Here is a 14,303-nt window from a genome sequence, read left to right as displayed (position 1 = left end):
GAGTTGCACCTAAGGAAAGCTATGCTGTGCATCTCTGCACAGGTAAATTAACTTCATCTTTAATTGCTCCATTCCCTGTTTTGCAACTAAAGAAGGCTGTGCTGGTGGCTCAAAAGAAAACGTAAAGTGCGCAGGACCTGACTGAATTATTAACATAGATTCCTCAGAGAGAAGAACACTTGTGTAAAAAAGTCTACTTCAGTAAAGTTCTTCAGAATAATTGACAATGAAAATAATATAAACAGTCATGAATGAAACAAAGGTATGTGTGTATCAACTGCTGCAGAATAAATATTATGGCATTATAATGCATTATTTAACATGTAGCATGTGATCCTATAATTAGAGCAGTATCACAAGTCATATACTCAAGGGACAGCATTGAAGTTATTCATGCAACCTTAATTCAACAATTTCCTAGCTGCTGTGGGGGTTAACTGTGTAACAAGAAAATTCTCAGCATTTTAATAGAGTTTTAAATATATGCAGCAGAGGGCAGCAGTGTTATTGAATTGACCATAGAGTTTGTACCTTTGTTACTAGGAAAGAGACAAAGAAAACTGAGAGTTTAAAGGGGGATCAAGGAGAACTGGAGAAACTGGTTGACTGTCCATGAATGCTGTTCCTGTCTGGATTTATAAAGCCAAACCTTTATATGTCTCTAGCACAACTGAGGGAGATACTGAATAGCAAATTGCTAAAATACAAATTTGTAGTTGAGTCTTTATGTGAACCTTGTTAAAAATATCACCACAATATTTTGTAATGCTTTAAATGATTTTTTCACATTTTTTATAGTGCCATATATTTTTCAGTATCTTATTAAGGTGAAATTGAGCCTGACCTGCAGGAAAACTTCCACACTGCTTAAGTCCTGAGGTTGTTGGGGTTACTATCCCTGCCTGAGCTAGAGTTCTTCCATGTTTAAATTCTGTCCTTCCATGTTTAACTCTGATCGATCTTAACAGCCAAGGACAGGTATTGGAATGTGTAAATAGCTAGTTAGCAATTACCTTGCTCATTTCAGGTACCAAACAATAATGATGAGGTTTGCATGTTTCTAGCTGAGGAAGGGGTAATAAACTAAGGGTAAACAGGACCAAATAACTGTTTAGAGAGAAGTTACTAACAAGCTAGATTTATAGCCCTAGAATGATTTAGTTGCTTAAATGTATAAACATGCCTTCGGTAGAGAGGGGAGGGGGAGTAGGGGGGTGGTAGAGAGGGGGAGAGAGGAGGGGGCTTAGTTGTAAAATGTATAAAGAAGAGAGAAACTGTTTTTGCTGGTGTGCTCGATTTGAGACTTGCCTGTCTCCTTGCACCATTTTGAGATCTCAAATAAACTTTGATTGTTTCTCCACCCCGGTATGTTTATTGGCGTGAAGCACTCCGGGCACCGAACCTCACTGTTGCTATCCTCGGGCCCCTGTGCCGGCAACAAGGTGAAGAAGCCACCAGCAAAACAGGGAGGACCATTTGTAACCCATGTGCACTGCAGGGGTAATCTTTGTGCTAGCACATAGCCTGGTGCAAAGGCAGCAGGCCAGGGATGAGGACAGACCAGAGGAGATTGCAGATAACCGTGGCTGTTACACAACACACAAGTGTGTTGGCATGACTACTGCTATTCCCTCCTCCCCCTTAGTGGCCACAGGGGCTGTTCTGTGGCATCAGACCCCAGTTTGAGGAGACCTGATTTGACCTTCCCAACCCTCCCATCCCTGTACTTCAGCAGCACAATGCTTGATTAATAGCCTTATGCTGATGAAATGAATTTCACCTCATGTACTTGAAAGAGAAAAAATATTGAGTTATATAAACAAGTCCAAAAATACAATCAAACAGTAGCTACAATAGCTAAGATCCCTTTGCACCTGAAATAAGATGCTTGTTATATAGATCTTTAACGCTTGCATGCTAAAAAAACCCAGAATAGGATCTAGAGATATTCACAGAGAGAGAGAGAGAGACAAAATGAACAAATACCCCTGATATGTGTTAAAACAACTGTACATCTTTCCTCCTCTTTATCTTCTCATTATGGACAGTTTGCAAAAAGTATCTGGCTTTGAAAAAATATTAAAGTACCCAATTAGTTAGCCAAACTATATAGGTTGTGATGCAATTGTGCACGCATTTGAAGGGTGCAGAGCAATTGCTGAAGGTACTTTCAGAGAGTGTGGTCCTGGTGCTTGTGTGTGGATGATATATGTTCGGCACAGGACTCAAGAGAGAAAGGTAAACATGGCTGCAAGCCCGGGCACTGCCTTGAGCAGGTTTGCATTCAATGAAAATTTGAGCAGTTCTTGGCAGCTCCACATGTGAGGCTTCTTATGAATCAGTTGCCAATTCCTTAGTTCCTGAGCAGTGGCTATCCTTCCATATTCACCTGAATCAGATGATGGGAGAGCCCCTAAGCATGCACACAGATCCTGTTTATAGGACGATAGAAGAGGCAGCTGGAGGAGTACATGGAGAGGGTTTTTGGTGAGGGAGGGAAAAGTGTTCTTGGCGCAACTGACTAGGGGAGGATTTGGTAGTGGAATTCCTGGGAAATGCCTTTTGTAGCTTGAAGGTCTTGTCTAGGACAGCTGGGTGCATGATTTAAGATCCCTATGGAAGTTGGGTGTGTGGGAATTAGTGGAAGAGTGTATGAAAGTGGGGATGGATGTTGGCAGCGCCAGTATTCTCTCCCAGCCTTGTCTTGTTCTTGCTGCTCCCTCTTGTATTACTGTCACTGCCTCCCTGCTTTTGCAAGCTGCCCAAGACTGAGGAGAGAGCCGAGTAGCAAAAACAGTTACAAAAAGGGCACTTAGCAGCCTGCAGACCAGCCGCTTCAAAGTAGGCCCTTGATGGTGACGGTTTGAGGAGTAACCACAGACTATCCCTACAGCTTTTGTGGATGCATGAGGGAGCTCCTGACCGCATGTCATGCCAGATGCACAATGACCCTTGAGAGCTCTGATGTTAAATATAGTGGACCAAGTCCTCTTCTCAGCTACATTGAAGTCTATGGAATTGCACCAAAGCAATTGGGGGGGGGGGGGGAGGGAGGGAATGGTTCTGTGTTTCTTTGTTTCATTGATTGCTGATGTGATTCATTATTGAAGCCAAGATGTTTTGGGATAAGACAATAAAAAAATCCACAATACTAAAAACACAAACATCAAAAATTTAATAAAATATTGCCCAGTGTTTCAAACAGTATAATCATAGCATGCAATTCAATAGCAAAATCTATCCAACAATATCAATTCATCTTATAAACAATAATGGTCTGATTCTGGTGTCATACCAGTTTAACACTAGTGCAATCTATTGATTTCAGCAGAGTCACTCCTGTTTTTACAACAATGTAGAAAAAATCAGAATCCAATCCTGATTAATTAAAACTTATCACTTCTCTCTGAGGTTGTTAATATAGACCTTTGTTTTAAAGTTGAAGAAATTAAGATGTGGAGAGCGAATGGGACATAAAGAAAGAGAAACAAGTGACTTATGCTAGGGTTACCATATTTCAGCAAGCAAAAAAGAGGACGGGAGGAGCCCCGCCCTAGCCCCGCCCCTGCCCCTCCCACTTCCCATCCCCCCAGAACCCCCAACCCTCCCCCCGTTCCTTGTCCCCTGACTGTCCCCTCCTGGGACCCCTGCCCCTAACTGCCCCCCAGGACTCCACTCCCTATCTAAGCCTCCCTGCCTCTTGTCCCCTGACTGCCCCAACCCTTATCCACACCCCCACCCCCAGACAGACCCCTGGGACTCCCATGCCCCATCCAACCACTCCCCACCCCCTGACAGCTCCCCCCCAGAACTCCCAACCCATCTAAACCCCTCTGCTCCCTGTCCCCTGACTGCTCCGATCCCTCTCCCCACTCCTGCCCCCTGACAGCCCCCCCCCAGAACTCCCAGCTCCCCACCCCCCCGCTCCTTGTCCCCTGACTGCCCCCTCCTGGGACCCCTGCTCCTAACTGCCCTCCAGAACCCCACCCCCTACCTAAGACTCCCTGTTCCTTGTCCCCTAACTGCCCCCTCCTAAGACCCCCCCCAACTGCCCCCCAGGACCCTACCCCCTACCTGTACCCTGACTGCCCAAAACTTTCTCCACTCCCCCCAAAAAGCCCCCCCCCCGTTTCTTGACTGCCCCCTCCAGAACCTCCCTGGCCCCCTTACCCTGCTGCTCAGAACAGGGTGTTGGGCTCTGTGCGAGCCGGACACGTGGCTGTGCTCCCCAGCACAACAAAACCCGGTCCCTGGCCCTGCACAGTGCTGCTGGACCGGGCTGCAGGGGAGAGCTGCCGGCTCAGAATGCAGGGCGGATCCGGCTCCTCTACAGCTGCTCCAGAGTCCAGCCCGGGACTTTCCTGCAGCCCTCCCAGCTGCTCGCTCTGCTTTGCCGGGGGGAGGGGGGGAATCCCGGACATTTTGAGTGTTTTACAAATTCCCCCCGGACGCTATTTTTAGAACAAAAAGGAGGACATGTCCGGGTAAATCCGGACGAATGGTAACCCTAACTTATGCAAGGTTGCAAAACAGTTGGTGTCAGTTTAATCAATAGATACTACAGTGATTGGTGTGTATAAATAGCAAATATAGACTAGATAAAGCAGATAGATACAGCCCAGATCTCCTGATTCCCAGTCCTGTATTTTAGATGTTGGACTATGATAGTCAAGTTTTAAGAGTGCAAAAGAAAGCCCTTGGTAATTCTGAGATATTGTTGCACATTACTACCAAGCATGCATAATTAAATTCATAAATATATATTGTCAGAACATATGATTATAAAAATTGTCTTTCTTTAAATGGACTGTTCTGATGTACAACATATTTTTTTAACTAAGATGGCTTTTTACCACAAAATGAAACAATTTGAGGTTTAAAGTGAAAAACCTTTAGCTGATAGTTTTTTGTTCTGCTGAATACATGTATTATGCATCAGGGTGCTCAGGGTTATAAATGTGCTTTGAGCTTGCTGTAATTTGTAAGACTTCACTTGTGGCTGATTTATAGGAAATTTCATTAATCTCTACAGTGGAGGGACCTTGCAGATAGCAGCAGATTGAAAATGAACCCAGGGCTGGGGGCTTTAAGAACTACCACAAATGAATCAGCACTGAAAAACTTTGAATGGTAATGGTCATTTGCAGAATGTAAAGGTCTTTCCCCACCCCCACCCTCCCGCCACTAAGAGCTGAAGGAAAATTTTTGGAGGTAACAGTGAAATTACCAACCCTGCAGCTAGCAGGATATGGTTTTTTTAAATTTAAACAGCTATTCTTTATTTCTGTGTTCAGCACACATTTACTAATGAGTGTTTCTCTGCTGTTGCTGCTGCTGCTAAACCTGAGAATAGAGGAGGAAATATCATGAAATTGAATGAGTCTGTTTAATGGTGGGGGAGAGCTGATGGTCAACAGTTCTCATAAAGTTTTTTTTTTTTTATCCTCTCCCCTGAAATAAGCAAAATGTTTTACTAGCATTTTTGTGACCTTCTACATCCAGTAGTAAAAACTTCACTTGCAATAAGACCCCAGTCTTGTTGTCACATTTGCAGTGGTGTAAGGGTTCACATATGCAGTTCTGATTGTAAAACAGGGAGTTGGGACTTTCGCTTGCACCTGCCAGTGTATCTTTTTAACAGTTCTTTTATTTAGAATGTGCCTAACAAGTTTAAAACCATGCATAATTTGGGGGTTCCTATCCTAACCATTATTACCTGTACTGGCTTTTCAGGTTCTTGTCACTGGAACTCTGGGTTTCCCTTCTGTATCTTAAGGATAAGTCTCTCTGCTAAGCACTGTTGTGCTGGTACTGGCTATCTGTCATCCAGTTATGCACATTATAAACTAAAATGAAGTATGGACTGAGAGTCTAGTTTCTGGAATGGCCCAAGCTCCATTGCAAGTTGGAGCCTGCAGAGTTGCAAACATTAAAATCTGTGCCTAATAGAATAGGTGGAGGTTGACTGAAAAGTGTGGAGAAAAATTCATCTATAATACTGTAACTTTTAATATTTAGAGTTAATTTAACGTTATTTTCCCCCTCTTCCTTTCTTTCTTTCAGACGATTCAAACTCCAGGAGGACCAACACCAAATAAATTATGAATGTTGAACAAGATGACCTTACATTCACAGCAGATAATGATAGGTCCTAGGTTTAACAGGGCCCTATTTGACCCCCTGCTTGTGGTGCTACTGGCTCTTCAACTTCTTGTGGTGGCTGGTCTAGTCAGGGCTCAAACTTGCCCTTCTGTCTGCTCCTGCAGCAACCAGTTCAGCAAAGTGATTTGTGTGCGGAAGAATCTGAGAGAGGTTCCAGATGGCATCTCCACCAACACACGGTTATTGAATCTCCATGAAAACCAGATCCAAATAATTAAGGTGAATAGCTTCAAACATTTGAGACACCTGGAAATCTTGCAGCTGAGTAGAAATCACATTAGAACCATTGAAATAGGGGCCTTCAATGGTCTGGCCAATCTCAACACTCTGGAACTTTTTGACAATCGTCTTACCACCATCCCTAATGGGGCTTTTGTATACCTGTCAAAATTGAAGGAGCTTTGGTTGAGAAACAATCCTATTGAAAGCATCCCTTCTTATGCTTTTAACAGAATTCCTTCCCTACGTAGGTTGGATTTGGGGGAACTAAAAAGGCTTTCATACATCTCAGAAGGTGCCTTTGAAGGTCTATCCAATTTGAGGTATTTGAACCTTGCTATGTGCAACCTTCGAGAGATCCCTAACCTCACACCACTCATAAAACTGGATGAGTTAGATCTTTCTGGTAACCATCTGACAGCCATCAGGCCGGGGTCCTTCCAAGGGTTAATGCATCTTCAAAAATTGTGGATGATACAGTCCCAGATTCAAGTGATTGAAAGGAATGCCTTTGATAACCTTCAGTCACTGGTGGAAATCAACCTGGCACACAACAACCTAACACTACTGCCTCACGATCTCTTCACACCACTCCACCTAGAAAGGATCCACCTGCACCACAATCCTTGGAATTGCAACTGTGACATTCTTTGGCTCAGCTGGTGGATTAAGGACAAAGCACCCTCCAATACTGCATGCTGTGCTCGCTGCAACACACCTCCCAATTTGAAAGGAAGGTACATCGGTGAGCTGGACCTGAATTATTTCACGTGTTATGCTCCGGTGATAGTGGAGCCACCAGCAGACCTCAACGTCACAGAAGGCATGGCTGCAGAACTGAAATGCCGAGCATCGACCTCCCTGACCTCTGTATCTTGGATTACTCCAAATGGATCGGTTATGACGCATGGGGCATACAGAGTTCGGATTGCTGTGCTCAGTGATGGCACATTAAATTTTACAAAGGTGACCGTGCAAGACACGGGCTTGTATACCTGCATGGTGAGTAACTCTGTTGGGAATACTACAGCTTCTGCCACACTGAACGTCACTGCACTGGACAATGGTTACACATACTTTTCAACTGTCACGGTAGAGACTATGGAACCTTCTCAGGATGAGGCACGGACCACAGAGCAGATTGGGCCCACACCAGTTATTGACTGGGAGACCACCAATGTGACAACTTCTCTTACTCCACAGAGCACAAGGTCGACAGAGAAAACATTTACCATCCCAGTGACAGATGCAAGCAATGGGATCCCAGGAATAGATGAGGTTATGAAGACTACCAAAATCATAATTGGTTGTTTTGTGGCTATCACTCTCATGGCTGCTGTGATGCTGGTAATATTCTACAAAATGAGGAAACAGCATCACCGGCAGAACCACCATGCTCCAACACGGACTGTAGAGATCATTAATGTGGATGATGAGCTTACAGGTGATACACCCATAGAGAGTCACTTGCCCATGCCGGCGATAGAGCATGAGCACCTAAATCATTATAACTCTTATAAGTCTCCTTTCAACCACACAACAACAGTTAACACAATAAATTCAATACACAGTTCAGTGCATGAACCGTTATTGATCCGAATGAACTCAAAAGACAATGTACAAGAGACTCAGATCTAAAATATTTACAAAATTGGGGGGAGGGGAAATACAAAAAAGACGGTTTATAAAACAAATGACACAAATGACTGGGCTAAATCTACTGTTTCAAAAAAAGTGTCTTTACAAAAAAAAGAAATTTATTTATTAAAAATTCTATTGTGATCTAAAGCAGACAAAATTATGTGTATTCCTCAAAACCTCTTTTTGCTGCACTTATTTACCCCTCTTCCTCCTTTCTCCCTCCCCTACCTGTCCCAACCCCATTTGCCATATTTTTCATAGGAGATCTTGATTCCCTAAAAGAACTGGTATAGGAAATTTTATAAGAATTCTGTCATACTTTGGGAATTTTTATGGTGAACTCTAGTGGTGAGATTCAGTCGATTTTGTCTCTTTTTTCTGTTTTATTTTTTCTTTTCTCATACCCTTCTTGAAATGGTTCTACAGGGAATGGAGCATTAGCAGTAGATTTGTAAGTGAGAAACAAGGAACAAGCAACAACAACAACAAAAAAGCAAAGTCTTTTTTTTTATTTTTCATGTAATGACCTGTTCTGTATTTACCAAGAGGACCATTCTGTGGAAGAAGAAACAAAAATCTAAGAAATTAATTTACTTGTGAACATCTACAAAAACCACGATCTTTTAAACAATTCTAGAACCAGAATTTGTAGTTCAAACACTAAAATAAGATTATAAATAAAATATTGTTGTTTTTTTCTGTACTCGGATACAGCTTATTTTCAGTGTGGCTTTAAAAAGTTAAAAGTTTGTTAGAAATTTTACAGTATTCTGCTGTGATGGTCTAAAACACAACAGCTTAAGAGTATTACTGCTGCATTTAGATCATTACTGAAGAATAGCATTGTTTTTATTTTAGTATATATAACAGCGTACTAGATAATAAAAATACCTGACTTTTAATGCAAAATTATAATGACTCAGTGTAAGGGAACTTTCAATTATCTTCATTGTATTCAAAGAAGTATTCCGCAGTCTGCGAAAGATGTCTACACAGAGTTCAGGTACAAAAGGGCTGAATAGACAATGGTGGAAGTTTTGTTCTTATTTTAAAGAAATGTTACTTGTATATTGGGGGGTTGTCAAAATTAATAATATTGCTTTTAATCTTCAAAGCCAGACATTTTGATTGCTTTGGAAATTCTCCTAGCTGTAAATATGAAATCTGTTTACATACCCAAGATACATCTCTGAGTCCATATCCCTCATGGTTGCAAAATGAAATCAAGGTGCTTTGAAAGAAGTGGATTAACCCGGAAGAAAAATCAGTCTAACACACCGTTTTGGCCAAATTCACAGATGAGTCCAAGCTGCTGTAACCTGCACCTTCTTTTGGTCCCCTTTACATGTATGTGATGCCCTGACTGAAAGGATAAATGCTCTAAGGTAGCATGTGTAATCCTCAAAGTTGCAAGTGAATATTACAGCAGAAAGTCTAATCTAAAGAGGAAACTGGAGAGAGGTGACACTGAATCACAATGTGCAGGAAGCATAAGTATAGTGCAGAGGGAAACCTGAAGTCCTATAATAATCTCAGAAAAATATTTGGAGACATTATCCTTCAATGTATTACATGAAAAATAATATATACTCTAAGGTAATTTTAATAGGGGATGAAGAAAGATCTGGATTAGACATACTGAAATACTGGGGAGAAGATTGTCTTATGATGACTTTGCTTGCTAGTCCTCCATTTGAAATGCACTGCTCCATTTTAGTAGCGTTCCGTTGAATTCCGTATGAACATTGTGGCATAGTCTATCCAGAAACATTGCAGATGCATTTTGTTCAAGGTACAGAGTTCAGATATTATGGTGATGAGAGTGGTATAGGAACCTATGTAGAACTGGAGGTGCATTTTGCCTAAGGTGTCTGCTCCATCCAGTAGTATTGGAGGTGTGTTAAATTTTTGTCTCTTGTACTTTGGCCATCTGGAAGCAGCAGACTGTTGAGGAGCTTTCCATTACAAAAATTTTGTTCACTTTTTTGATTAAAATGCTGCTGAGCACTATTTTTTTTAAAGCATAAAATGTTAATTGAGCTACAGCTTGACCCTATTCATAATCAAAGATTTTAAATAAATAAATAAAAATGCATAGACAATTGTAAAATATTCCCTCCCCTCCCCCCCAGTGGATATTCTTAGCTGCTCATTATAAGGTTAAGGAAAAGCCCCCTATTGGCATTATCTTGGGGTGGGGGGGGAGAAGAAAAGGGTTGGAAAGGCTTAGATGGCTCCCCCACACAGAGTTTATTTAAGTTTAAAGTAGCTATGGGTTATCTCTGAAGCTCACTTGTATAGAAAAGATATTACAAAAAGTCTGGCTATGATGTGCATTAATTTAAAAGAGCCCTGCAATTTCAACTTCTCATGTTTGCATACTGTTGGGAGATGTCCCACAAATGGAAAGGAGACTAACAGAGTACACTTGACTCTATGGAAAATCCCCTCCCCACCGAGATTAACAGACACTGTCACCTAGATTAAGGTGCAACATTTTGATCATGCATAGGAAGCAGGAAGTAAAACTAACTGGTCTAATTTTACTTGTCAAATGAAATACAAAAAAATAAACAACATCAACAAGGAACAGTAAATCAGTATTTTAAATACTCTTGATTTGAATAAATAAGGAGTTCTTAGTTACATGGTAGGAGATTCTCTGTGCTAACCATGGTTTATTACAGCTGACCAAAAAAATGGCAATTATTTTTCACAGGATATTTGGGGGGGGGGGGGGAGGGAGAGAATTGTTTTTGTTTGTTTGTTTGTTGTCAAAATGTCCTGAGAGAATTTTTTGGTTTTTCAAAAAATAACTGTAACCGAAATTGCGGGTGAGAGGGTGCGGAGAGGAAGTTTTCAAAAACAGTTTTTGAACATAATTTTTTTACTGAACATCTTTTGGTTCTGATTGTTCATCAAAGTTATTTTTTGTGAAAAAAAAAAAAAATCAGCCAGCTCTACTGATCCATTTGAAACCACACCAATGCTCACACCCATGGGGGGCTCTGCATTCTTGTTAGACCCCTGAGGATTCCTCTTGTTTTTCCCGACTTCTCTGCTACCCAGCTGTGGCACTGTCATTGCCTTTCCAACCCAGAATAACTGCACAGAGTCCTCCCCAGACCTAGTCAACCCCATACCTTTAACTGCTAGAGGGGATATGGAATAATGTGAGAGAAGTCACTAGCTGCTGCAGCTCTGCCACTTCAGAGTTAGAAGCTGGGAACGATGCCTATATGTCCTGTATGGCAGAGGACAGCTACCAGGTTGCTACGATGAATTTGCTCTTATTGGTGAAACTCTAGATGAGCTATGAAATATTATTTCCTGCACAGAAGCAACAAATGTAATCTTGATTATGAAGTGTCATTTTTTTTAATGTACACGTGGTAAAAGATGAAATAATCTTCAATTCACCTGATCAAGTTGTACAGAGTTAGCTGCTTTCTTCTATAAATACAAATTGCAGAGGCTTTTTTCCTCAGGAATAATCTTCAAGTGCACAAAAAGAGGTATGATTATAGGGCTTGAAGTATGCAGGAGAGTGAGAAAAAACAAATAGGTTGCATAACACGAGCATGTTATGTTTCTCTGAAACACGCTAAATGTACAAAAATTGTTATGTTCCTGGATTTCTCTTTCTACAGAAAATAGTCTGTGCACTAAAGAATAATGTGGAAGGGTTTCCAGATTCCATTTTACATAGATGACATTGTGGGTCAGTTGCACTATAAGAAAAAGGGGAAAAAACTAAATGGACATTGTATTTGGAATCTGACAGTCTAGATTTGATGTGGTGTGAGTATTATGCATAACTTCTGTTGAAGGCTTCACTGGTGTGAGATAAGAGTATTATTTACCACAGTCCTTTGGACAAGAAGGATGAAGAATTCCATAAAGCTGCTTTCCCCTTCCCTCAAGTGCATATTCCCATATATTCATGTCTTAAGGATAGCATTTTTTTAAATTACTTAAGGCTTGCTTTTCTTTTTGAGATCCAAAAGATAAAGGTCCAGGAAACATTAGAAGCTGAAGGGGCAGAACCTGTACAGTTTCACTGCAAATAAATAAATAAAACCAAGTTTTAGCCTAGTCTACATGATATAGTAAGAACGACATATATTACCAGTTGTCTCAAATGTCTCTGTTCCCCCTCGGTATAAATATGCATGTATGACCAAAGATGCACTTAATCCAGTGGCACACAGCTCTAGCAGCTCCATTTACAGTTGTTCTAGTAATAACCAGGAGATGAATGTTGAAATGAGCACTGAGTTCCACTGATTATAGTCTCTGTATTGGCATTAACTCAGCTTACTTAGACAAGTAGCTATAGCCTATTATACCCAACTGAATGCTCTTTGTAGCCCCTCCTCTGAGGTGTGGTTCAAGCCTCCTCCCTGGTGACCAATGCTGCAGCACTGTGAACGGAGCAGCTTGAACAAAAAAATAGGGTTCCTCTTATAATGTCTTTGCCTCTCCTGACTCCCTGGTCAGGAGTCCTGTGGAGGTTTCGACTGGCTCTCAGTTGCAGACACCAGGCTGGATCTCTGCCTCTCTGGCATCTGTAGAGCTGGAATTGCCCTCACCCATGCACTAGACCCCACAGCACATCAAAATCTCCCTTTGTGGGGAGTAGGAGTTAATTAGACTCCCTGAGCTCTTCTGCTTCTCTCTGAGCTCCAACACAAAACTGAAATTAAACCTAGTCTCTTTGTTTCTCAGTCAGACTATCCCCTCCCACTGATTCACCATTGGCCCAGCAAACTCACCCCATGCAGAAGCCTCCCTAGTGGCCTCTGCAGGAATTGCTAGTTCATACTGTCCCCACTCCTGACTCCAGGCATGCTGGAAATGGTGTCGGAGGGTGCTAGTAGCCATTATTGCTGTAGTCCATCGGGTAGGATCCCTAGAGACTAGTCCAGAGTTCCAGAAGCTGGAAAATTCCAAGATGGGGTTACACCTAAGTGATTTACATCAGGCAGGATTTGGCCTGTGGCAGTCAGCAACCTACCAGAGCACATGTATTCTTGCTATCATTCCTTTATAGCTTACATTTATATGGTATGTTGTATCCTGAATGCTCCCAAAATGCTTTACAAATGGCTGGGTAAGTGAACCTATCTTGAATCCTATCTGAGGTTCACAAATGTTCCAACCCCATTCCAGTACTTTATTTTGGCTGAATGTGGAAACACTGAAGTACCCAGAGAAGTGACTATGGTTATTTCATATAGACAAGGATAGGAAAAACTCTATATTTTTGCAACTTTGAAGAATTTCGTGTTAAAAAATATGGTAGAAGATCATTACATTTTTTCTGACATGAAGAAGGAATTTCTATAGTGATTAAAGCATGTACTGGTAGTCAGGACTCCTCTGGGAGTTCTGAGAAAACATATGCCTCATGTCAGCCCTAACACTCTCTAAGACTAATGAAAACATTTCTCCATACTCAGGGACTGCGAATACAAGGACTCCGGCTGCCCTCTGTCTGCTGCTGATGTGTGTGGACTTCCTGGACCTTCTAATGTGCTTGCACACTCATACAGCAGCATTCAGAATCTGATCTTTCAACTCTGGAATACTCTCCCAGGGAGAGCAGATGCAGAAAACCTCTGTTAGGTCATCTAGTTCCTCTCTCCATGTTACTTTCCACAGCCAGCACAGGTTCACTCCCTGTGACCTCCAGGGGTTGCTTGAGTCTAGTTTTAAAGGGCTCAACAATGAAGTTTCCTGCATTTTCTCTGATTCTGTATTTCAGTAACAACATTTTGTTATGTATCCAGGGCTTCAGAAGGCTGTTTTGGATCTGGTTACCAATCAAAAGAGTAAGGGTAAGTTATAGTGGTAGTTTATGTATTAATAATTAATTAAATCAGATTATTATTAATACAAATGTACTTTAGTTCCCTGTCAAGGGAAGGCAGTCTTTATTATAAATAATTCCATTATGATACCAGAGAACAAGCAAGAGAGCTCATATACTATGAAAAATATGCATGTGTGTGCATGCACGCACACACACACATGCACATATATATGCAGTGTGGTATTATTTAAGAGTGGGATACTACAGATGGGATTAGAGAAATGAAAAAGGAAACATAAATATGGAGAAAGAGAGAAAGTAATGGATGGGTTGTGATGGATGTCCAGGAAAACTGAACTGAGGTGTCTGCAAAAGAGATTTGGTCACTTACGTACTTATCTTCAGTAATTGAATCCCCCCCCCCCCAAAAGGAAAGCTGTGGTCTAGTTTTTTCAGCATGGAGATG

General features: G+C 41.5%; 1 protein-coding gene across 5 annotated transcripts in view; it reads left to right on the top strand.

Annotated features, from left to right (window-relative positions):
* Positions 1-14,303, top strand: part of LRRC4C (leucine rich repeat containing 4C) — a 1,133,428-nt gene that overhangs the window by 887,366 nt on the left and 231,759 nt on the right. For 4 of the 5 annotated variants that reach the window (XM_054026879.1, XM_054026878.1, XM_054026880.1 and 1 more), the window contains one exon: positions 6,064-8,725. The exons of the other annotated variant lie outside the window; for it this stretch is intronic. In XM_054026879.1, coding sequence (XP_053882854.1) covers positions 6,106-8,019 — 1,914 coding nt within the window. In that variant the 5' untranslated portion in view covers positions 6,064-6,105 and the 3' untranslated portion in view covers positions 8,020-8,725. Of the gene's footprint in view, positions 1-6,063; positions 8,726-14,303 lie in introns of those variants that run through there. 5 annotated transcript variants of the gene reach the window in all.

The sequence above is a fragment of the Malaclemys terrapin genome, chromosome 4 (genome assembly GCF_027887155.1).
Source record: "Malaclemys terrapin pileata isolate rMalTer1 chromosome 4, rMalTer1.hap1, whole genome shotgun sequence".
Classification (NCBI taxonomy): Eukaryota; Metazoa; Chordata; order Testudines; family Emydidae; genus Malaclemys; species Malaclemys terrapin.
The sequence above is the reverse complement of the archived record's forward strand: the minus strand, read 5'-3'. Positions and strand labels throughout refer to the sequence as shown.